The following is a 23,724-nucleotide window of genomic DNA, read 5'->3' on the forward strand; positions in this document are numbered from 1 at the left end:
GGAAAGAGAGAGAGATCCAGGCCAGATTAAAACATACGTTAGTTGTAAAAGTTAAACACCCACGTACGGCTCACTCCAGATCCTGATTTACCCACTCGTTCACTCTGAGCAGGCGAGACATCCACGCATCTCTGGTCCTTCAGCGTTATTATCGTCGCAGGAGATGCAAGGCTACAGGCGAACGCTGATGGCCCTTGATGACACTGGCTCATGCCATCCCGAGCACAGGGCAGATTAGCTCTTTGTGCTGAAGACTGGAGAGCTTCTCGATGGGCTAATCACCCTGTGGAGTGTTTCGAGTCTCTGTATAAATGTGTGTGTGATTTTGGGTGATGAACATCCGATGCGGAGCAGAACACGTTCCTGGATCCACGTCCGTTTCAATTCCCATTAAACAATCAACGCCCTATTGTTGCATAACTAGACCTTTGACTGTTGGCTTTTCATGTAGGTTTCATGTTAAATCTCATCAGGCAAGCTTTTGCATGTTTCAAACGTACGTTTTCCAGAATTGTGAACTTGTAAAATGCACAAAATGCATTAAAGGATTACTTCACACAAAAATGAGCATGTGCTGAAAATGCGCTCACCCTCAGAGCATCCGAGATCAGATTTGGAGAAAATTGCATCACTCTCTCACTGCAAGTGAATGGGTGCCATCAGAATGAGAGTCTGATAAAAACATCACAATAATCCACAGCACTCCAGTCCATCAGTTAACATCTGGCCTCCAGTGAAAAAGTGTTCTGGTCTGAATCAGGAGAGAAATCTGCACAGATCAAGCAGCGTTTAAACAGCTCTAAACAAATATGTGGCTGGATTTTGATGTGAGAGACAACAGCAGATGCACTTTTTCACCGGAGGAAGCGTTATTATGGATTATGGACTCTATGTATTTTAGTTAAAATCGTCTTAATGCTGGATTTGTTTCAGCTTTTGTCTTCTCCAGATGTTAACTGATGGACTGGAGTGCTGTGGATTACTTGTGATGCTTTTATCAGACTCTCATTCTGACGGCACCCATTCACTTGCAATGAGCAAGTGATGCAATTTCTCCAAACCTGATTAAGAAACAAACTCATCTGCATCTTGATGAGATTTGTTTGATCAAATATCTTGCACACACATTTCTAGAACATATTAATGGTCAAACTTCTCGAAACGAACGACTGGTTGACGCTCACCTGTCGCTCCTTATTGCACCTGTGGATTCGTATTCAAACTAAACATCTGGGTTTTCACATGAATGAAGACCTTTTCAATTTGCCCAGCTCAGTCTGTCTGTTGGAAAACGAGGAGCGACAGATCGAGTAAGTGAGCGCAGTTCAAATGAAACAACTCCGGCTGAACTTGATTCAGTCTGACAGAGAGAAAAGGGCAGCTGTGGCGATCTGGTCCTTTCATTTCAGCCGGCTGAATATAAGTCGGCTTACTTGTCTATCATACGCTCGTCTCAAAGCTTGCTGCATGAAAATATGCCTTTCACCCCAGAAGCAGCTCCATCTGAGTGCCCCACTGTAGCTGAGGGCAAGATTCGGAGAAATAGTGTTTATTTAAAGTGACGGTGTGTCTAGCTCAGATTTATGTTCACCAAAGAAAGTTCTTATTCAGTGCTTGAATCGTACTGTTTATTCTGAAGAGGAATTACAGTAGTTAGGGAATGTGTAAATATAAAGATCTGCCATATTATATGCTATCTACCATATTATCAGACAATATTTTGCATGTTTCTTAATGTGAGTTTTCCAGAATGTAATAACTGTAAATGCACAAATGCATTAATAAAACTGGTCAAAATGCAATTCATACAGTTGAGCATGGCACTAAAAATGACTAAAAGTCATGAGTTTGATGAATGCATGAACCAAATCTTATCATGACATAAACTTTAAGTGCAATGCAAGTTGCCTTGAATAAAAGCTTAAATAAAAGCCAAATGCATAAAAATAATATGTTTATAATAAGGTTAACATGCAATTGTTAACTAGAACTAACAATGAACAGAATGCAAAGCATATATCAATTGCACTTCATATGCAAATGTCCGGTTTTTTTGTTTTTTTTGTTTTTCAGTTTTATGATTACAAAAAGCTGCATGAAAAGGAAATGCATGAAGCAATCTTTAACATGATGTAAACTTTACGTGCAATGCAAGTCGCCTTGAATAAAAGCTGCCAAATGCTTAAATATCAATGTTTACAATAAGGTTTAACATGCAATTGTTAACTAGAATGAACAACGTAAAACTTTTATCAGTTTCACCTCATATGCAAATATCTTAAATATTATTTAAGAAAAAAAACATTTAATTTCAATTGAATTGAATTTAACTGATTTTTCAGTTTTATGATTACAACAAGCTCAGTTTGTTGATTGGAAAACAAAGAGTGCTTCAAATGTTCGTTTTCCAGTTTTTTACAACCTAAACCTGCACAAATGCATTAATAAAACTGGCATTAAAAACGCCAAGGTCATGAGTTTGATTCCAAAGGAATGCCTATAAATATATAAAAATAAATGTTTACATCGGGGTTAGCATGCAACTATTAACACAAATAACAATGCATGCTATCTTCATGTATGCAAACATGCAAACTTCATATTTAAGAAAAAAATCAGTTTTCAGTTTTATGATTACAACAAGATGGGACTAATGCAAATTCGTTCAATTCAGTGGATTTTTGGTGCCAGCCTATACAGACATTTGCTGTTAATCTTGGCTGCTATATATAATACACACGCATACCATAAACGGCCTTCACTATGTGCCATTCAGCAATTACAGTATCTGCAGTCCTGACAGTACTAAAAAACAAACAGCTTAGCACATAACGAATAGCAAAATATTTTATGAAGCAGAAAAACACAGCAGTACTTGAGAAAACTAGAAAGAAACTATCTAATCAACACGCTCACTTAGATGTGTTCTAATTTGTTGCATCGCATTGCTCATTTGCAGTCGAGGTGCGAAAGGTGGCAACTGAATTGAAAAGTAAGTCTCACAAAAGCATGAGTTTGATTCCCAAGGCACGGCAAGAAGTCATTAAATGAACCTTAAATGCAATGCAAGTCGCTTTGGATAAAAGCTGCCGAACGCATACTCATGTATGTACTGTAGATTTGTTAACAAAATGGACACAATTTAAAGCATTTATCAACTGCACCGCATATGCAAATATCTTGCATACTTCATATTTAAGAAAAAAAAAATTTCAATAAAAAGGTATAAAGACAAATTCATCAGTCCATTTGGTGCCAATACTTTTGCTGTATTAATGAAACAAAAAAACCATGTTGCATCACATTGCTCACTTGCAGTGCAGGTGCAAAAGGAAGCAACTGAATTGAAAAGCCTGATTGTGTTAGCGGACCGGACTTTAAGTATCCCTGACCTACGACAACTCCAGATCATTTGGAGATTATCCAAACCTCCGGTCCAGAGTCGTCTAAAGAGGGTCGGTGCGAATTGACTCTTTGCATGATGTTAAATGTCACTCCTTGATCTTTCTGCACTCAAGAGTAACTCAACTTCCCGTCAACGTTTAGAAAAAGGCTACACAGCTCACAAAATACACTTGTGTCTGATGGTGTAATCGGCACAAGCATCTCACCTGACTTCATACAAGATGGTTTGTTTAATTAAACTGCAAGTATATTAGTGCATTAACAACGACTAACTAACTTAACCAGTAATCTCCAGCTAAAAAGATCTTTTTTTTTCTGGTGAAAGAAATACATGAATGTAGAAGAAAGCCAAAATATTAAATGTCATGGATGCATATTTACTGCGTAATCCACTATTTTGTAGAAGGGATTGAAAATGACAATTTTCACCTGAGATTTGAAGCCAAATTGCAGGAGGGTAAAAATGACTGTACATATATATTTTAAAGTTCTGCATGCTTGTAACTCAAGAAATATTAAAAACATCTTAATTTCTGTTTAGATTCTGGTTCTTAACAAACTCTTCATTTGTTATCTTCATTTTTAAGTCCCTATATGGTTCAGACTCAGAGATATGGGGATCTCAACACGGCTCCGTGAGTGAATTAAATACAGCTGTCATCATTACTGCAGGCCCAGAATGCTGTGCATAATACCTGAGCTTGAGGCCACACAACATGCACAATCTGCTACGGCTGGAACACCAGGAGCTTTTGTGTTTAAAGATCTCAGATCTGACCAGTGTGTGTTTTTGCACAGGCCTGTTAACCCTGAACACTGTTCCCGAAATATACATAAGAACATGCAGCTCACACACACACACAAACAGAGCCTGTTTATATTGGCCTTGATTTGTGAACCATGCCGTGCACTTCAAATGTTGTCGAATATTTAACTAGCTCCACCTCATTTGATCGTCTTTTCATGGCTGACTCTTAACTTATCCTATTTGCATGTTTCTTTTAACAGAGGGCTTCGGAAGCACCCTTGAGGGTTTAAAAGCAGCCAGGCACCTTTAGCTCACCCTGTCCACATCTGCAGCTCCACCCACGGTTCTATTAGCATGGCTTTGAATACTGAAGATGCACAGCGAGCCGTGTGGTGCACCAGTGCCTCCTCAGGACACGGATGGGACTGAAACGGGTGAAAAACCCCACAGATGCACAGCAGAGGAGGAACCCAAGCTATATATATATATAGACCAGAGGATCACAGATCTTTTCACGCCAGACAGGAAGCCACTATTTACTAACAACCTAGCAACACCCATAATAGCCTAGCAACCGAAAACACCACAGGAACTGCCAATGATCACTGTTTCTATAATAAAACAGCATTATAACCCGGTATACAGTCATAACTGAAGAGTGAATCTCACGGAACCTCATAATTCACCCCAAAATCAAAAGATAAAGAATTACAATTATTTATATTAAAATATAAAAAATAATTTTTGCATTGTGATGGCATATATATATATATTTGCATCACATTGCTCACTTGCAGTGCAGGTGCAAAAGGAAGCAACTGAATTGAAAAGCCTGATTGTGTTAGCGGACCGGACTTTAAGTATCCCTGACCTACGACAACTCCAGATCATTTGGAGATTATCCAAACCTCCGGTCCAGAGTCGTCTAAAGAGGGTCGGTGCGAATTGACTCTTTGCATGATGTTAAATGTCACTCCTTGATCTTTCTGCACTCGAGTAACTCAACTTCCCGTCAACGTTTAGAAAAAGGCTACACAGCTCACAAAATACACTTGTGTCTGATGGTGTAATCGGCACAAGCATCTCACCTGACTTCATACAAGATGGTTTGTTTAATTAAACTGCAAGTATATTATTGATCTTTCTGCACTCAAGAGTAACTCAACTTCCCGTCAACGTTTAGAAAAAGGCTACACAGCTCACAAAATACACTTGTGTCTGATGGTGTAATCGGCACAAGCATCTCACCTGACTTCATACAAGATGGTTTGTTTAATTAAACTGCAAGTATATTAGTGCATTAACAACGACTAACTAACTTAACCAGTAATCTCCAGCTAAAAAGATCTTTTTTTTTCTGGTGAAAGAAATACATGAATGTAGAAGAAAGCCAAAATATTAAATGTCATGGATGCATATTTACTGCGTAATCCACTATTTTGTAGAAGGGATTGAAAATGACAATTTTCACCTGAGATTTGAAGCCAAATTGCAGGAGGGTAAAAATGACTGTACATATATATTTTAAAGTTCTGCATGCTTGTAACTCAAGAAATATTAAAAACATCTTAATTTCTGTTTAGATTCTGGTTCTTAACAAACTCTTCATTTGTTATCTTCATTTTTAAGTCCCTATATGGTTCAGACTCAGAGATATGGGGATCTCAACACGGCTCCGTGAGTGAATTAAATACAGCTGTCATCATTACTGCAGGCCCAGAATGCTGTGCATAATACCTGAGCTTGAGGCCACACAACATGCACAATCTGCTACGGCTGGAACACCAGGAGCTTTTGTGTTTAAAGATCTCAGATCTGACCAGTGTGTGTTTTTGCACAGGCCTGTTAACCCTGAACACTGTTCCCGAAATATACATAAGAACATGCAGCTCACACACACACACAAACAGAGCCTGTTTATATTGGCCTTGATTTGTGAACCATGCCGTGCACTTCAAATGTTGTCGAATATTTAACTAGCTCCACCTCATTTGATCGTCTTTTCATGGCTGACTCTTAACTTATCCTATTTGCATGTTTCTTTTAACAGAGGGCTTCGGAAGCACCCTTGAGGGTTTAAAAGCAGCCAGGCACCTTTAGCTCACCCTGTCCACATCTGCAGCTCCACCCACGGTTCTATTAGCATGGCTTTGAATACTGAAGATGCACAGCGAGCCGTGTGGTGCACCAGTGCCTCCTCAGGACACGGATGGGACTGAAACGGGTGAAAAACCCCACAGATGCACAGCAGAGGAGGAACCCAAGCTATATATATATATAGACCAGAGGATCACAGATCTTTTCACGCCAGACAGGAAGCCACTATTTACTAACAACCTAGCAACACCCATAATAGCCTAGCAACCGAAAACACCACAGGAACTGCCAATGATCACTGTTTCTATAATAAAACAGCATTATAACCCGGTATACAGTCATAACTGAAGAGTGAATCTCACGGAACCTCATAATTCACCCCAAAATCAAAAGATAAAGAATTACAATTATTTATATTAAAATATAAAAAATAATTTTTGCATTGTGATGGCATATATATATATATATATATATATATGAGCAGTTCCTGGATTATTAAAATTAGCAACTGTTCATGGGCACATTTTTAAACAGACATAAACAGCAATAAATTACTCGCCAGGAGCAGGGTTGGGCACCCCTGCATTAGAGCATTTATAATTTTGGAAAAAAAAAAATGTGGATGATTGTCAAGAAAATAATGCCACAATTAATTATTTCATGCGCAAATCTTACTTTTATTTATGCAAAATAATAATGTATTATATTTAGTTTTTCAGCTCCATCTGATTTGAGATGAGATGATGATATATAAAGACGCCGGGATTCAAACAGAGCAAGAACGACAGCTAAATGAAATGCTCACATCTGTTATTTGCTGAATCCTTGTGCAACTAGAGGGAAAGTGTTTTTATTCAGACTCATCAGGATGAAATCATGTGAAGCCGGTGTGGAAAGAAAGATAAGCTCAAAGGTCAAACCCCGTCACAAAGATGCAAGCGGATGCAAACCATGTGTGATGTTTCCATGCCAACCTGCCTCGGAAGCAACATCAGAACTCTCCTGTTATCTTGGAAATAGATGGCAAGCCAAGGGATGCGCGGCTGGCAGAGTAAATCATGAGGCTTCCAGCTACACATTTAACTCCGCTTTCATTTTACGACCAAAAGCAGACCATTAAAAGCCAGCAGACATCCATAAATATCCCTTACTGTATATTCATGACGGCTGTTAGTATGTCATTGTTCAGCCCTGGTTTAAGCTGGTCCTTTGCTGGTTTATACTGGTTCTTTGCCAGCACATGACCAGCATAAACCAGCAAAGGACCAGCATAAACCAGAGTTTGGGTTGTTTGGATGATAAAACTGTATGAGCTGTACACCTAGAGGTAAAAAACACTGGACGCAGATATAACCCCGTTTTTAACTCATTCGTCACGTGCATTAGAAGCCACAGTCGATTACTCGGTTTTATAAAGGCTACTAGATGTGATGGACTCCGTTTTTACAGTTATAATGATAAAGTTGTCAACTCTTCAAATGCTCTACGCTTCTGCCATCTAGTGTCTGACAGCAGGTTCACAACACTGCAACTCTCGCAGTACTTCTTATACATTAAATGTAATATTAAATATTAAATTCAGCATAATAACATATTTGCACATGTACACAAAAATCGGTGTTTTTCGTTATACACAGTATCTCATTTTTACATATTAATAACTGAATCCATTATATATTAATATTTTAACACTAATATGTGTTTTGGGGACAATTTGTAATGCAAAAATATTGTAATCATGACTTTTTCGTATTCATTTTATCTTAACATTTTTTGATAAATTCCCATTTAAGAAACGTTTGTTATGATATTTTATGACACAGATGTAAATTTTACTTCCCTATTAATTTCTGACCTATTGACACACATATTAGAACGTAATATGTTTTGCTTTATTTAACGTCACTTGGTTTTGATGGATGTGTAGCCAGCATGATTGGAATTTAGAAATAAAATCATAAAACCCCGCCTAAGTGGAGGCGTTCGTCGTGAATATTAATTAGCCCAGGGCGTTGCCCGCTGTGTTGTGCATCCAATCAAATGCCGCAATTGATATTCATGAGTCACGTCACATTATTTCTTTCTTTTTGTATTAACAAACTACTTGTGCCATCTATAAACAGATCGCGGCACCAGGACGAGGTGGCCGAGTGGTTAAGGCGATGGACTACTATGGTTACTGTGCGTTCGCGTCCCGGTGAAAGAATAATCAAGTGCCGCTACAAAGAAAAGCGACAGATGTAGCAGTAATATGAAACTCGTACATATTTATGAGCAACTCCTCCAGTCGGCGTCACACATACACACACTCACTCACTCACACACACACACACACACTCACACACACACACACACACACACACATCACACACACACACACACACATACACACACACTCACTCACTCACTCATACACACACATACACACACACTCACTCACTCACTCGCACACACAGACACACACATACACACACACTCACTCACTCACTCATACACACAGACACACACACACACACACTCACACACACACACACTCACTCACTCACTCAAATATTGTAAAATATTACCATTTAAAATAATGGTTTTCCATTTTAATATACTTTAAATGTAATATATTTCAGTGATGCGCAGCTGTATTTTCAGCATCATTACTCCAGTCTTCAGTGTCACATGATCTTCAGAAATCATTCTAATACGCTGATTTATTACAGTTGTGCTGCTTAATATTTTTTTTGGAACCCGATTCTTTTTTTCAGGATTCTTTGATGAATAAAAAGTTGAAAAGAACAGCATTTGTTTAAAACAGAAATCTTTTATATTTAAAGTACATTCAAATAGAAAACTAGTATTTTAAATGGTAATATTTCACATTACTGTTTTTTTTCTGTATTTCTGATCAAATACATGCGGCTTTGATGAGCAGAAGAGACTTCTTTAAAACACATTACAAATCTTACTGACCCCAAACTTATGAACGGCAGTGAACATTAAAAAAAAATATTATAGTATTAAAATACTATACTATAATATATCACATTAAAAACCACCTATATGCCACACATTGTATCAGTACTGGATGTATAAGTTATTTATCATCATTAATCTATTGATTGATTGTTCTTAATTAGTGCGAAATGGAAAACAATTTCATTGCACTTGTGTATAATGAGTTTTTCTAATTATATATACTGTATATCTCTCTATCTATAAACTGAGTTAATAAGACTTCACTAACAGCTCTTGCATGATCTTTACTTCATTAATATTTGATGTATTTTTCCTCTGTATACCTTTGGTCAAAAATCACATCTTTACACTCGTCTTGTTTCACACTGATGTTTTCTACATCTCAAGTTTAATTTTTAACTGTATATATAATTGGTTAGTTCAGCTATAGACGAGCATCATGAACTATCCACGTTTAAGTGTTTTCCACTCAATGCTTATGAAATCAGCGGGGGGAGAAAAAAAAAGCATAACCATCTATAATCCACAAGTTTACTGAATTCAAACGTGTCACAAAAAGATGAAGACAGACGCAATGCAACTTCTGAACAGAAACAAGAACAGGTTTATTGAATGTTCATGACGTCAGGCTGGCGCACGCCGTCGACTCCACATCCTGGACGTTTAGTCCAGCTGGAAAATAAAGTGAGAGATTTTAGTTTTATGATGCACGAGTAAGCGCGGCATCTAAACTTACAAATAAATGTAAACCGAAACGCAGAACTCAAACACACTTGCCTTGACGAAGCCGATATCTTTAGCATACTGTCTAAAGCACTGACGGCACATGTTCAGTCCGTATTTGCGGATCAGACCGTGTCGGTTTGAGCAAACCCGGCTGGAGGAAACAAGAGAACAGGTTAGAAATGCATGCAAATCCAAATTAAACGAGAAGAAATGCACTTTAAGACTTTGACAGATGACAAAACACAGCCAAAAAAACTGCTTTCATAATTAATTAACACCTGTTATAAGCATTGTGCTCTGAAATGCATTAACGAAAACCAATTTTATCCACAATCAACCCTGAATATTAAAACTCAACTTCAAACTATAATTCAAGATGTTTGGCACAGATGTCATGATTATTAGATGAAAACTATTATATACTTTAATTTAACGGAATAGTTCGCCCCAAATATCTAAATTCTGTCATTTACATTACTTCCAGCAACTGTTTGTTTATCCATATTCTTCGAAATATCTTATTTTATGATCAACGGAAGAAAAAAATGCATATAGGTTTGTGTTTCTTAAAAACAACAACAACATTCATATACTTTTTAACCGCAAACGCACGTCTTGCACTAGTCGACTTCACGCTAGGGGTGTGCGATATTGACAAAAAATTATATCTCGATATTTTCTGGGATTTTATCGATAACGATAATTAGACGATATTTTGCTGAGTGTGTTATTGTGCTGGTACCTTAAGGACTGCCGAAGACAGCTGACTCTTTGTAAACACTGGGACGGTACTTCCGCCTACGTCACGTGCGTGACATTTCCAACGTCGCTACGTAATGCGTGAAGTCCAGCTAATGCAAGACCAGCATTTGCGGTTAAAAAGTACATACATGTGTATTTTTTTTTAAGAAAATGAGCGATCGTTTCGTCAGATAAGACTCTTATTATTCGGCTGGGATCGTGTAGAGCTCTTTGAAGCTGCAATTTAGACCTTCAGCCCGTTGGTCCCATTGAAGTCCATTAGGCTAACGTTATATGGTGAAAAATCCCTTTAAACACACGGAGGTCAGTAGTAGCCACTAGTCTGCATTTGTTAAGGTTGAAATCTTTAATAAAAGTCGTCCGACTGTATCTAGTAGTAGTTAAACTATTCTCAGGAGCGCAGAACAACAGCAGACTGAGCGCCGCCGCCATGTTTCCATGCTTCTTCTCCACGTGCTTCACATTCACACACATTTAATAGACACGCGACGCCGCACACGCTCGCCTTCATAAACCCTTCACATTAAACACGCGCGACAGAAGCAGGACTGACCAGGATCGGGATCCCTGGCCGTATTTTCTCGGGTGACTCCAGTAGAGCTGCTGATGGCCCATCTCGTCTCTCTCGAACGGGATGAAGAAAAGGAAGTCGGGTTTGTGCGCAGGCGCAAAAAAAGACGCTCTTCTTCTACGGAACGCGGCGCTTCCTGCGTCAGCACGGACGACGGCGCCTTTAGCGGTCCAGTGGTGCATAACTTACATAAAACAATGTGTAATAAAATATTTTAAATGTATAGTTACTAATATTCTTATGTATAAATGACTGAAAATACGTTTCGCTATTAGGGTTAGACGGGAGTGATGATATGCTAAAACACTTTTTGGTCACTTCCATCTACACAAATGTAAAGTTGTTGAATTAAAACCCAAATTTAGTTTTTTTTAGTCTCTTTATGCTCATAATTTAACAAGAAGGCAATTTAAACCACTTTATTGCTGAATAAAATTATGGTTTCCCTTCTGAATGTATTTTGAAGGTGACATTTTTTCTTATTTACTTTGTCTATTCTTTTATTTATTTTTAAGTTAATTTAGACAAAGCGTTTTTTGTTATTATTCTTTTTTTTATCTTTAATAAGGTACTGATTAGCCAGGAAAGTTTTCTTTATGAAAACCCATATGGCCCAAAATATATTATTTTAAAATATAGCCAACATATATTTGCTAAAATATGTTTAAAAAAATATTTTCTATAAACATGTATTTTTATATTTTTAAAAAGCATATTTTAAGCATTTAAAAATACATCCAAGAAAACACATTCACATAGGTCACATTTAAAGAAACGCCTATTTGTTGTCTATAACATGTATAAACATATAGCGCATTTTAATAAAAATAAATCATGAATAAAACCTAAATTTTGGCTTTACTGTAAAACTGAAAATGTATTTTCTTGCCCCTGAAATACATTTTGGTATGAAGATTGAAACTTTATATATTTTCAATTTCAAAAATATATTAAATTGAGCTTCACTGTTTATAACATAAGCATATATTTAATATATTTTGGCCAGAAAAAAAAAAAAATTTTTTTGCGGTATGGAAATAGGTCATTCCCTTTAGGTTTAGAGAACATTCCCCTAATGTTCCAATAACATTCTGTTATAATAACATTCTATAGGCTAAACCTAATTTTTCATATTTATTTTAAGCTAGAATTTTAAACACAACCCAATCAAAACCAAACCTAGTGGTTGAGATGGCGAACTGCACAAAAAGGTGTCACGTTTTCTTATAAATGTAATTGATTTGGCAAAAAATTCAATATATTTCATATCCTCTGACAAGATTTAGCTATAAAAATGTTATAAGGTGCAAGAATTAGACAAATTAGTCACAAAGTGGACGGAACCCTCCCCGATAGCACACGTACATAACGTCTATTTGACGTCTGCAAGACTTATTTTTTGAGTGTTTGCTCATCTGCTATACTACGTCTATCGGACGTTTCCTATCAGATGTCAACTAGACGTTTAGAAGATGTCTTTAAGATGTTTATGATGTAAAACTGACATCTTAAAGACGTCTATCAGATGCTTGTACCCAGATAGCACACATACGTCTGCAAGATGTCTGTTAAAGATCTAGAAAGCATCTGCTGCGTACAAACATCTGATAGACATCAGTTTTACATCATAAACATCTTCTAAACGTCTATTTGACATCTGATAGAAAACGTCCTACCCTGATAGCACACCTACATCACGGAGACGTCTATTTGACGTCTGCAAGACGTATTTTTTGACCGTTTGCTCATCTGCAATCTATGGGACATTTCCTATCAGATGTCAAATAGACATTTAGAAGATGCCTTTAAGATGTTTATGATGTAAAACTGACGTCTATCAGATGCTTGTACACAGATAGCACACGTACGTCTGCAAGATGTCTGTTAAAGATCTGGAAAGCATCTGCTGTGTACAAACATCTGATAGATGTCAGTTTTACATCATAAACATCTTAAAGACATCTTCTAAACGTCTATTTGACATCTGATAGGAAACGTAGAGCAAACACTCTAAAAAATACCTCTTGCAAACAGACGTCTCCGTGATGTACTTTGCTATCAGGGATAGGCTACACAGCAGATGCTTTCCAGATCTTTAACAGACATCTTGCAGAGGTATGTCTGCTATCATTATGATCACAAAATGAGCTTTGTTTCGTGCATTACTTGAACTTTTTCAGCCTTTAACCCTAAAAACGCGAATGGTGTGGGAAATGTGACATCACGCGTGTGCTGACAGCCGAGGCCCCCCAGAGGTCTGATGATATTGTGGGAGCCTTTGGTTCCGCACGGAGCCCGATCGAGCAGCATGACACGCGCTTTAAATTAAAATGCGCTTTTATGTGGACATGACAGCCGCCATACACGCCTGCATCTGCGGTGAGGCTTTGATTCTCTTTGCGATTCGGTGTTTCGTATGGATCCGAATGCGGCAGCTCTTCGCTTTAAGAATCGGTAGCATCAAAGCTAACCAGTGACCAGTGCATCACCAAAATACACACATCGGTATGCATACGCGTGCATCGGTTAACTGTCATTCAAAACGATAAATATAAAAATACATATACAGTTTGTGATGAATGCAATGGCATGTTTTTGGCTTTAATCATGCTTTTTCTGGCTCGCTCGCTTTAGCACGCAGCTGCAATGAATGCTTGCGTGCTGGCTTCATACTTCCTTATTTTTAAACTTTAGCCTGTGCATATTTGTGCATGCTTTCTCACGTTTATGAAGCTCTAGAGTTGCATTAGTCGACGGTCATGCAAATGTGGTGTTCGCATTTCCCCCCATATTGTGTTTATGCGCGTGTCCATGCATGCATTTCCCGCAGGTTTATTCATAGCCCTGCTTTGGTCCTAAAAATACGAATGCATTGACCTGCTAAAAGCACACAGATAACGACAAATCTGTAGAAATTCGGGGTTGTTTGTACTGGCGATTCACTGCAGATTGCAGTAGTGCGTTATATATAAATGCAGTACTACTTTAGTATTAATAGATGTTAAGATAATCTGTACAGTAATGCATTTATTTAAGCAGAAGACTGTTATGTTGGAAGCAGCATGCTTCATGATGTGCATCATTAAATCAACGTTCCATTAGATTGCACTTTCATTAAAGCATGAGTGTTTGATTTTTCCCATTTGAGATGTTCAAAATAATGGTTTCATGATTTTTTTATTTTTTTATTTTTTGATATGATCTGATTGAAATAGGTACATATATTAAATAATCAGTTTATTAGAAGAGTACTCGCCATTAAATTTGATTACTTTCACAACCGGATTCAGAAGTACATTGCATGCACCATGCAGTTTATCATCTACAAATATCTAGTTATTGAGTAGAGGCCAATTTTTAGATGCTGCTTCTAATTCTCCTTAGCATCCTGAAATTAAAGCCTCCTTGGCATATTTTAAAATATGTAAACAATGTAAACGAACACACCAGCTACACACATGCTGAGATGCATGCATGCATTGGATCACTGGCCACTGTGTTGCATCGCGCTGTTTTTTCAGCATCTCTCGCCATGAGTGTTGCATTTGTATGTCAAGTTAAAAATAGTTTAAACAATCTAACCTGCATTGTTTCATTTCATTCACAAGACTGTGTATTGATATAAAATACCACTTTTAGGAATCTCTTTACATTTGTATTATGCGGTACATCATGTAAAGGTTTTTTTTTTAAATCCAATTGCACAACATTTGAAGCTACAATTGTGTTGAAGCTTTTTACATTAACGAAATGTTGCGAACAGTTTCTTTGTATTGGGAACATTATTTTTGTATTTTATTATCAATACTATCTGTGCTGCACTGTCACTGTTCTAGTCTTCTAATTAGTGGCTCTTCAGGTTAAATCCACTGAGACTAGTAATTAGGTCTGGACCCCTGTGAGTTGAGGAGAATCCAGGGCCACATTTTTTATATTAATACTGTTTTAATACTATGAATCTCATGTTTCTTAGGGCACTTGGTAGAGAAAGATTTAATGTGCACAGTGCAATAGATCACAGAGTGTGTTGTGCATTTGAAATACAATCATCCATGCATTTTGCGTGTAAAAATAGCAGCGGTCTAACAATAGGCCGCATTAAGAGGACTTGCCTTTTCAGCAAATAATCCTTTCTTGAAAGTTTCAAGTGAACAAAATGCTTTTCTTTGAGTAAGTGCAGAGTTGTATTTTTTTTGTACTTTGTCATTTTATGTAATGATATGGATATGGATTCCTTTTAGATGCATTGTTTAGACTCAAAAAAATATATATATTTAGGCCTAGACTTAAGATGCATATATAATTTACATCCATTTGGATTACACAGTTTTACCATGAACAAACTAATAAACTTAATGCGATGCATATTTGTCAGTCATACATAAATGAAACAGGTCAGATTTCTGTAACTATGTGTTTTAAATACACAATAACCAGGTTTGTATATATTATATAGTATTGTATATATTATCATCAACAAATCTGAATATAATAAAAAAAACTGAATGTTGCTTGTTCCACAGCTAACCATATTTCAACAATGTTCATACATTTTAACTGCATACATGTCATAGTTTTTACAGTGAACAAATTTATGCTGATTCTAAGCAATTTGAATAAATGCATTTTAAAAATAAAATTATTTAAATACAATCAAATAGATGCAAAACTGGATAAATCTGACCTGTTTCATGATTGACATGATTGACAAATATGCATCACATTAAGTTTATTTGTTTGTTAAAATTGTGAAATCCAAAATATATGGAAATTTTATATGCAATTTAAATGCATAAATCTTAAATTTAGGCCTAAATATTTTTTGGGTGCAGTCACTAATATCCCATTGTTTACAATGGAATTTCTATTTTAAGGAATTTCTGAATTAAATTGAATTTCTAAAATGTAGTTTACAAAAAAAACGCAGACCATGCTAATTAAAATCATTCTATCAACTTATTTTCCTCAGGTTTTAAAAGGCGACTCTAAGAAAAATGCCTTATGGGAAACACCGTCATTCGATTACATTCCAGAATTAGAGGACCAAGAATAAGCTGCATTTTCTATGATAACGTTTTGTTCCCAATCTGCTGGCGCAGACCTTTTTTGCATCGCAAACCTGCCGTCCTTGTCTCCCGAATCGTGTCTCCGACCATCCCGCGAGGCGACTGCCTATCATGAGATTCCGAATTTACAAGCGAAAGGTGGTAATACTGACTGTAGTGGTGGTCATCTGCGGATTCGCCGTCTGGAATAGCGGGAAACCGAAGAAGGCGAGCGCCACAGTGTTTCCCAAAGAGGCGGAAACGGGTAAACGGAGTAGCGTTGGTGGTCAAGAACAAATACATGTCACGATCCCAGTAACCCGGAAAACTATCAACGAAACTCTTCCGGAAAAACTACAAGTACAACTACAGGCAGTTGCCAAATCTGGAGCGGACAACGCAACTCTGGTGTACAGAGGAATCATCTTTCAACTCAACTTCGACCAGACACTAAGAAATGAGGAGAAGTTTAGTTCTGTGCGCCAGAAGGACGACCTAGTCGTCGTCATCCAAGTTCACAACCGTCCCGAATACCTACGCCTGTTGGTGGACAGCTTGAGGAAAGCGAAAGGAATCGAGAACGTCTTGCTGGTATTCAGCCACGACTTCTGGTCGCCGGAAATCAACCGGATAGTCACATCCGTCGACTTCTGCTTGGTCCTTCAGATATTCTTCCCCTTCAGCATCCAGCTCTATCCTCAAGAGTTCCCCGGGAACGACCCCAGAGATTGCCCTCGAGACATTCCCAAGAAAGATGCCTTAACCCTAGGCTGCTTAAACGCAGAGTACCCAGACTCCTTCGGACACTATCGGGAAGCCAAGTTCTCGCAGACCAAACACCATTGGTGGTGGAAGCTGCACTTCGTTTGGGATCGAGTCCGAGTCTTGAAAGAGCACCAAGGACTCTTATTGCTCATCGAAGAGGACCACTACCTCGCCCCCGACTTCTACCACCTTCTCAAACTCATGGTGTCCCTCAAGAAAGAGCAGTGTCCCGACTGCGACATCTTGTCTCTAGGAAGCTACGGACACGTCAGCTACTCCAGCAAAGCCAACAAAGTGGAGGTGAAAGCATGGAAGTCCACCGAGCATAACATGGGAATGGCGCTGAACAGAGATACCTACCAGAAACTCCTCAGATGCACCGATGCCTTCTGCACCTATGATGACTATAACTGGGATTGGTCGTTGCAGCACCTCACCGTGACCTGTTTGCCCACGTTCCTGAAGGTCATGGTCAGCGAGGCGCCTCGCGTCTTCCACGCCGGAGACTGCGGAATGCACCACAAGAAGTCGGCTTGCATGCCATCCAGCCAGAAGACGAAGATCGAGAACATTCTCCAGAGCAGCGGGAACCAGCTATTCCCCAAACACCTACTCATTACAAAGAGACTCCCAGCTTCCGGAGCCAAAGGAGTGGCTCCGCACGTCAAAATATGTATTATGCATATAGACAAGTGTACTTTTGATCATAATTCCACCTTCTGTTTACGGTTATGCTAAAACGACGGGCTATTTTTGATATGCAGATTAACTATTTTCTATTTGCTTGAATGTGACTGACCGTTTTCCAGGTGTAAGGTTGTGCTTCATATTGAACGTATTGCAGTATTAGAATGGTTTTGAAGCTTTTGCAAGACATTAAAATTGCATTGACTATCTCGCACTCCTCATTATCCCCTTATAGACGCTTTGTCCCATTTACACAAGCTTTCGGATCTCTGGCCTCAATCTTCACAGATCTAACAAAGTGTTGGTAAATAAAGCCTTTGGAGCTAGTTTGTGACATTTTAGGAGAACTATAGTTAGTATAGTGAATGTAATCAGGGTTGTTAGCATAAACTAAAACCATAAACAAAAAAGCATTAACTGAAATTACATATATATGTGTGTGTGTGTGTGTGTGTGTGTGTGTGTGTGTGTGTGTGTGTGTGTGTGGGCAACACTTCTTATTTTAGTTTAATTTGAAGTTCTAAAAAAAACTGAAACTAAATAAACTTAAACTTGACAAAAAAACTATATAGATATATTTAAAATAATAATAATTTAAAAAATGGCAAAACACAACAAAATGTAAAAAAATGTAAAAAATGTAAATAAAATAAAATCTAATTCAAAATAGTATATCGATACTAAAATAACACTGTGTGTGACAAAGGTGACAAAGAATTATGTTTTGCATCCATGCACCACTGTCCAAAAACGTTTCTTTCTTCAGTGGAAGATGAAAGATGCTTTTAAAAGTGCCTTTGTGATTTTTGTTCATACAGTGAAAGTCAATGGGTGCCGGTTGTTTTGGACCCCATTGGCTGTAACTGAGCAGACAAAAACAGCTGAAACATTCTTCAAAATATCTTCTTTTGTGTACTTATCCCTTTAACTAAAAGGTGAAATGGTGTCTTACACCTTCCCCCTTTTGCATGTTTTGTATTAAATATTTTGACTTAATTTAATAATTTGAATAGCTCCATTTAACACTCTTACCATGTTTGAATCTGTTCCGCAGAAGATGCAATAGCAGTCAATAGGTTCCTTCTGATCCTGATTATAGGCTTCCACAAGAGGATTTCAAGCACTTTTAGAGGGAAATATCTGTTGTTACCAATAGAGTTCAATGGAAATAATGACCATAGTTAGCTAACGATGCTTTTGGGAAATGCACCCCTGAATGTCTAATTCATAGTGACACTCACAGACTGGTAAAATGTTGTATTTGGGATGTTTTCCATTAGTTAAAGATACTTCAGTGTACTTCAGTGGTGGTTGACAATGCAAAACCTATAGCCACAATGTTAGAGTGGTTGATAAAGTGTTTTTAGTGCATTGCTATGCAGTTGCATGTGGAAAAGTGTCCTGCATCCTCGCGTCTCTGTGATCTTCTGGTCTGGGTTCCTCCTTCATTGTGATTTTCACCTGTTTTATCGTCCCTCTGGTGAATATGTCCGATCAGCACGTGATTTGAAGTCTCAAGCGCATACTTGGGCTCTTACCAGAATCTTTTTAGCTTCTAACTCAAAGAACTCCACTGAAATGCATCCTATCAGTCATTAAATGCTTGTGTGTTAGCAATGGTGATAAAATGCAGCGGGACGGAGAACTGCACCAACAACTAGGATAAGTATCACTGATGTTTAACTGAAAAGCGACTAGTCGGGTGAAACTAGTCAGAAAATGTGTGAATACTAAGTCAGAGATCTCAAACCTCATCAGATTCTCTCAAGATCAAATCATCATTGATTTTATTGGTCAATACTCTATAATACTCCCAATACTCTCAATTTATGACAACTGTTGACTTATTGGGATTTCAGGAGAAACACCTGTGACTAAATTTACACCTGCTAAAAATCCTTTACCTAATTTGGGTTTTCTGGTCAAAAATGACTGGCCTTTTAAAAATTGCGATATTATCACTAAATACTGTATTTAATAATTGTATCAGCTTGTTTTCTTTCAATTAGCACTGGTTTTGTATTTTTTTTTTGGATCTAGTTTGTAGGGTTTATTGATTTGAGCTCATGCACCTCAGTTATTGAATGAAAAAGCATTATTTGTGGATAATTTTGGCTAAATTTAACTCAAAAACTGAGTTCAGTGAGACCTACGATCAACCAGTTCCAAAAAAGAAATACAAAACCTGTGCTAAATGAGAGAAAACAAGTTGATAAAAGATTGAATCAAGATTCGGTGATAATCTAACGTAACTAGAAATGCATAAGCAACTCTTTGTAGTCATCTTTGACACGGAACACCACAAGTGTAACAAGTTGGGGGGGGGGGATTCTAATAGATCAAATAAAATGTAACAAATGTAACAACTTTGGGAAGTTGTTATACCCTGTATGAGCAATGTCAGTAAGTTTTAGACATTTTCAAGAAAAAGAAAATCCTCTCTGGGTCAAAATGACCAGAACATGAGGCTTAAATATACTGGAAGTGAATAACCAACAGATCTGATATAAATACCCTGCAATTTTTCCAATTACAAATGTTGAGCTGATATTATGGTCTGACCTTTTAAGACTCATAACAAGACGAATTACTCTGGTGTCACCATGCACATCCACTGCTGCCATATAATGCTAATGGAGAGAATAGTTCAATGCCAATTAGTATAATCAGTAATTAATCAGAATGCAAATGACAGGCGGGGCCAGATATGATGATGTGAATGCAACCATCAGTACTGAACAGAGTTTGTGCTGCAGAGATGAATGGGGGAAAAAAATGTGCAGTGCATTTTTACTGGAACTAAATGTTCAAAACATATAATTATGAGGTTGGTCTTGAATTGTACAAAACATAAATGTGCACCAAACTATGTCCATCAGTCCTGAAAGTATTTCTTGTGTTCATGCCAAGACCGACCTGTCTCTCTGTGTTAATTTCCCAATTATAAGAACCAACGTCTGGAGGAAAAAAAGAGTCTGGCACATCAGATGAAAGGCTGTTCGCAGGAATGAAGATCGCAAACTCAGACAGAGTGTAAAGCATGTGTGTGGTTTAACAGAAACTCAAAAAGCTGTAGATTTGAATAATGCAAGAGTTGATTTATCTTCAGCTTTTTACAAAAAAAATCAAAAAAATCGATAACATTTTTTTAATTCAATTTAATTCTATTGAAAACAGAGTAACGTTCTATCAATTAGAGAATGCATATCGTTTAAATCATTTAAGTATAATTTAAAAAAATGGCTTCTTCGTAATCAACATTATTGTTGCTTTAGCCATTATTACTATTAATAATTTTATTTTTTAAATTCAATTCAAGTTTATTTGTACAGCGCTTTTCACGATACAAATCATTGCAAAGAAACTTTACAGAAAAGTAAGTTTCTACAATATATTTAGTTTTTTTTTTTTACCCATAATATATATTTTTTTTAATATATTGTCATTTTGTATAATGCATTGTTAAATTGTATTTTAGAGAGTTGTTTATAATTTTTGGTTGTATTTTGTTGTTATTGTATTTCTATTTTGTTTTTATTTTATTTTATTTCCTCTCGTTTTTAGGCCATCTGGCAAAGGGACTACCAATGAAAACCTTTGGGCTAATTTGGGTACGTTTACATTCATGAATGTTGATTTATGTAGATTGTCCCTTTAGAAATAAATAAAAATGTGATGATTCAAGTCGGTTGAGATGCTAATCGCGATATAATTGGAGGTGAGAGTTTATATGAAAGTATTTCTGAGGGGAACTGAAGTTTAGATGGTATTTTCTTTTCATCTTGACTCTGTATAATGCATATTAAAGATGTTTTATGTAGCATCATTTCACAAAGTTAAAGTCAGACCGTTCTGTTTTTGCTTCAGATTTTGAAATTGCACAATCTAATTTAAATCAAAACTTTTAAATGCATGTATGCATTAATGATGTGTCCGGGTCGTTTTTGACCCGGAGAGGGTTTTCTTTTTCCTGAAAATGCTGTTAATGTTTCGCATTGGAGTTAAACTTACTGACTTTGCTCAGCACAGGGAAAAAAACAGCTTCCCAAAAAACTGATCATTTTTGTATTTCGGGGGGGATTTTTTTTCTCACCTTGTTACGGGTCAAACATGACCAGCCTACAGAAACTGCTTATTAATCTCTCGTCATGCTGTATTATCACCAAATCTTGGATTCGATCTTTGAATCAGCTTGTTTTTAGTCAATCAGCACAGGTTTTGCATTTCTTTTTGGACCTGATCTGAGCTCACGCACCTGTTTTTGAGTGAAAAAAGCATTATTTGTGGACAACTTTGACAATAATCACTGAGACCTTCAATCAACTACTACAAAACCTGTGCTGATTAAAAGAAAGCAAGGGTTGGATCCAAGTTTTGAGACATTTACAAGCAGTCTTTTTAACACCAGATTAGACAAAGGATGAATTTTCAGGTTAAATTAGTAATTATTTTCAAACCATACTCACAAAAACAAACATATCACATATAAGCAACCATCTGATGATGAAACACGAGCCAAACACAGGCTTATTTAAGATCATTTTATAAATTCCTCTGCATTAGAAATACAACTGTTTTCTATTTTGTGTAATTATTTCAATCCATCATAAATCTGTAATTTACAATATTTACACATTGTACAATAACCCGTTTCATTTGAAACAATATTAAAATAAATGCTTATTTAAACGCATTTTTCTTCCAATGCAATTCTGAGAAAAACCCAGTATGAACAATCAGTGCAAAACAATTCGACCACAGTAGTGAAAACCATCCAATTATTGTGCTTTTAATTAAACTCATGGTACTTTCGGGTTGTACTCCACAATATATTGCATCACAGTAATGAGGAGAGTTAGGCTGAAAACGTGTTTAACTGTCATGAAAATAATGCGTAGAATTTAATGGCTTCATTATGTTTATGCAAAATATATGTTCTTTGTTGATTTTAGAGTGAAATATGATCTTGACAGGCTTCAGTGTGAACAGTAAAGATATAATGCGTCTGAAGGTCCAGCTATACGATCGTCCCACTGGGAGAGTTGGCCAGGTTTTGGGACGACAACAAGCCCTAAAGAGAAAAATTATGAGGACAAGGACGCATTAAATTGATTAAAAGTGACAGTAAAGACATTTATAATGTTACAAAAGATTTCTATTTCAAATAAATGCTGTTCTTTTGAACTTTCTGTTCATCTGTGAATCCTGAAAAATAAAATGTATCAGTTTCCACAAAAATATTAATGTTTTCAACACTGATAATAATCAGAAATGTTTCTTGAGCAGCAAATCAGCATATTAGAATGATTTCTGAAGATCATGTGACACTGAAGACTGGAGGAATGATGCTGAAAATACAGCTGCGCATCACAGAAATAAATTACAGTTTAACAGATATTCACATAGAAAACAGATATTTTACATTACAAAACTATTTCACAATTTTTACTGTATTTTTGATCAAATAAATGCAGCCTCGGTGAGCGGAAGAGACTACAAGTTGACTGTCAACTTCTTACAAAACATCAGCACTAGCAATAAAATAATTGCTTTTCCTAACTGTTTTCACCTGGTTGATCAGTGATCAGATGTTCATTTGGCAAGAACAAAACTTGGCATCATGACCACAATGTTCACAGTCGAGTGCAGCCTCGCCTCAAAACTCTAGTATAACACAAACGCACACTAAAAAGTGATTTTCAACCAGTGATACTCTGTTTAATGCTGTGAACTGAAGCATATGACAAAAAGCATCAGTCTTTGGCATTGATGGACTGTAGGGAACCCTAACAATTTGTTGAAAATGTGCTCATCCTCAGGCCATCCGAGATGTAGATGAGTTTGTTTCTTCATCAGATTTAGAGAAATTGCATCACTGTCTCACTGCAAGTGAATGGGTGCCGTCAGATTGAGAGTCCAAACAGCTGATAAAAACATCACAATAATCCACA

At 37.0% G+C, this 23,724-nt stretch overlaps 2 protein-coding genes across 2 annotated transcripts in view; one reads left to right on the forward strand and one right to left on the reverse strand.

The window, feature by feature from the left end:
* Positions 1-9,794: 9,794 nt before the first annotated feature.
* Positions 9,795-11,362, reverse strand: rps29 (ribosomal protein S29). The gene is made up of 3 exons (XM_016507249.1): positions 11,259-11,362; positions 9,995-10,094; positions 9,795-9,889 (listed from the first exon to the last, which is right to left on the reverse strand). Exons 1-3 carry the CDS (start codon positions 11,318-11,320, stop codon positions 9,881-9,883), a joined length of 171 nt encoding a protein of 56 aa, XP_016362735.1. The 5' UTR covers positions 11,321-11,362; the 3' UTR covers positions 9,795-9,880.
* Positions 11,363-13,504: 2,142 nt separating this feature from the next.
* The window catches only part of mgat2 (alpha-1,6-mannosyl-glycoprotein 2-beta-N-acetylglucosaminyltransferase), a 14,319-nt gene continuing 4,099 nt past the window's right edge, over positions 13,505-23,724 (forward strand). The window contains exons 1-2 of the mRNA XM_016507250.1: positions 13,505-13,655; positions 16,246-17,656. Coding sequence (XP_016362736.1) covers positions 16,454-17,656 — 1,203 coding nt within the window. The 5' untranslated portion in view covers positions 13,505-13,655; positions 16,246-16,453. The remainder of the gene's footprint in view (positions 13,656-16,245; positions 17,657-23,724) is intronic.

Source organism: Sinocyclocheilus anshuiensis, unplaced genomic scaffold (assembly GCF_001515605.1).
Source record: "Sinocyclocheilus anshuiensis isolate Anshui unplaced genomic scaffold, SAMN03320099.WGS_v1.1 scaffold1866, whole genome shotgun sequence".
Taxonomy (NCBI): domain Eukaryota; kingdom Metazoa; phylum Chordata; class Actinopteri; order Cypriniformes; family Cyprinidae; genus Sinocyclocheilus; species Sinocyclocheilus anshuiensis.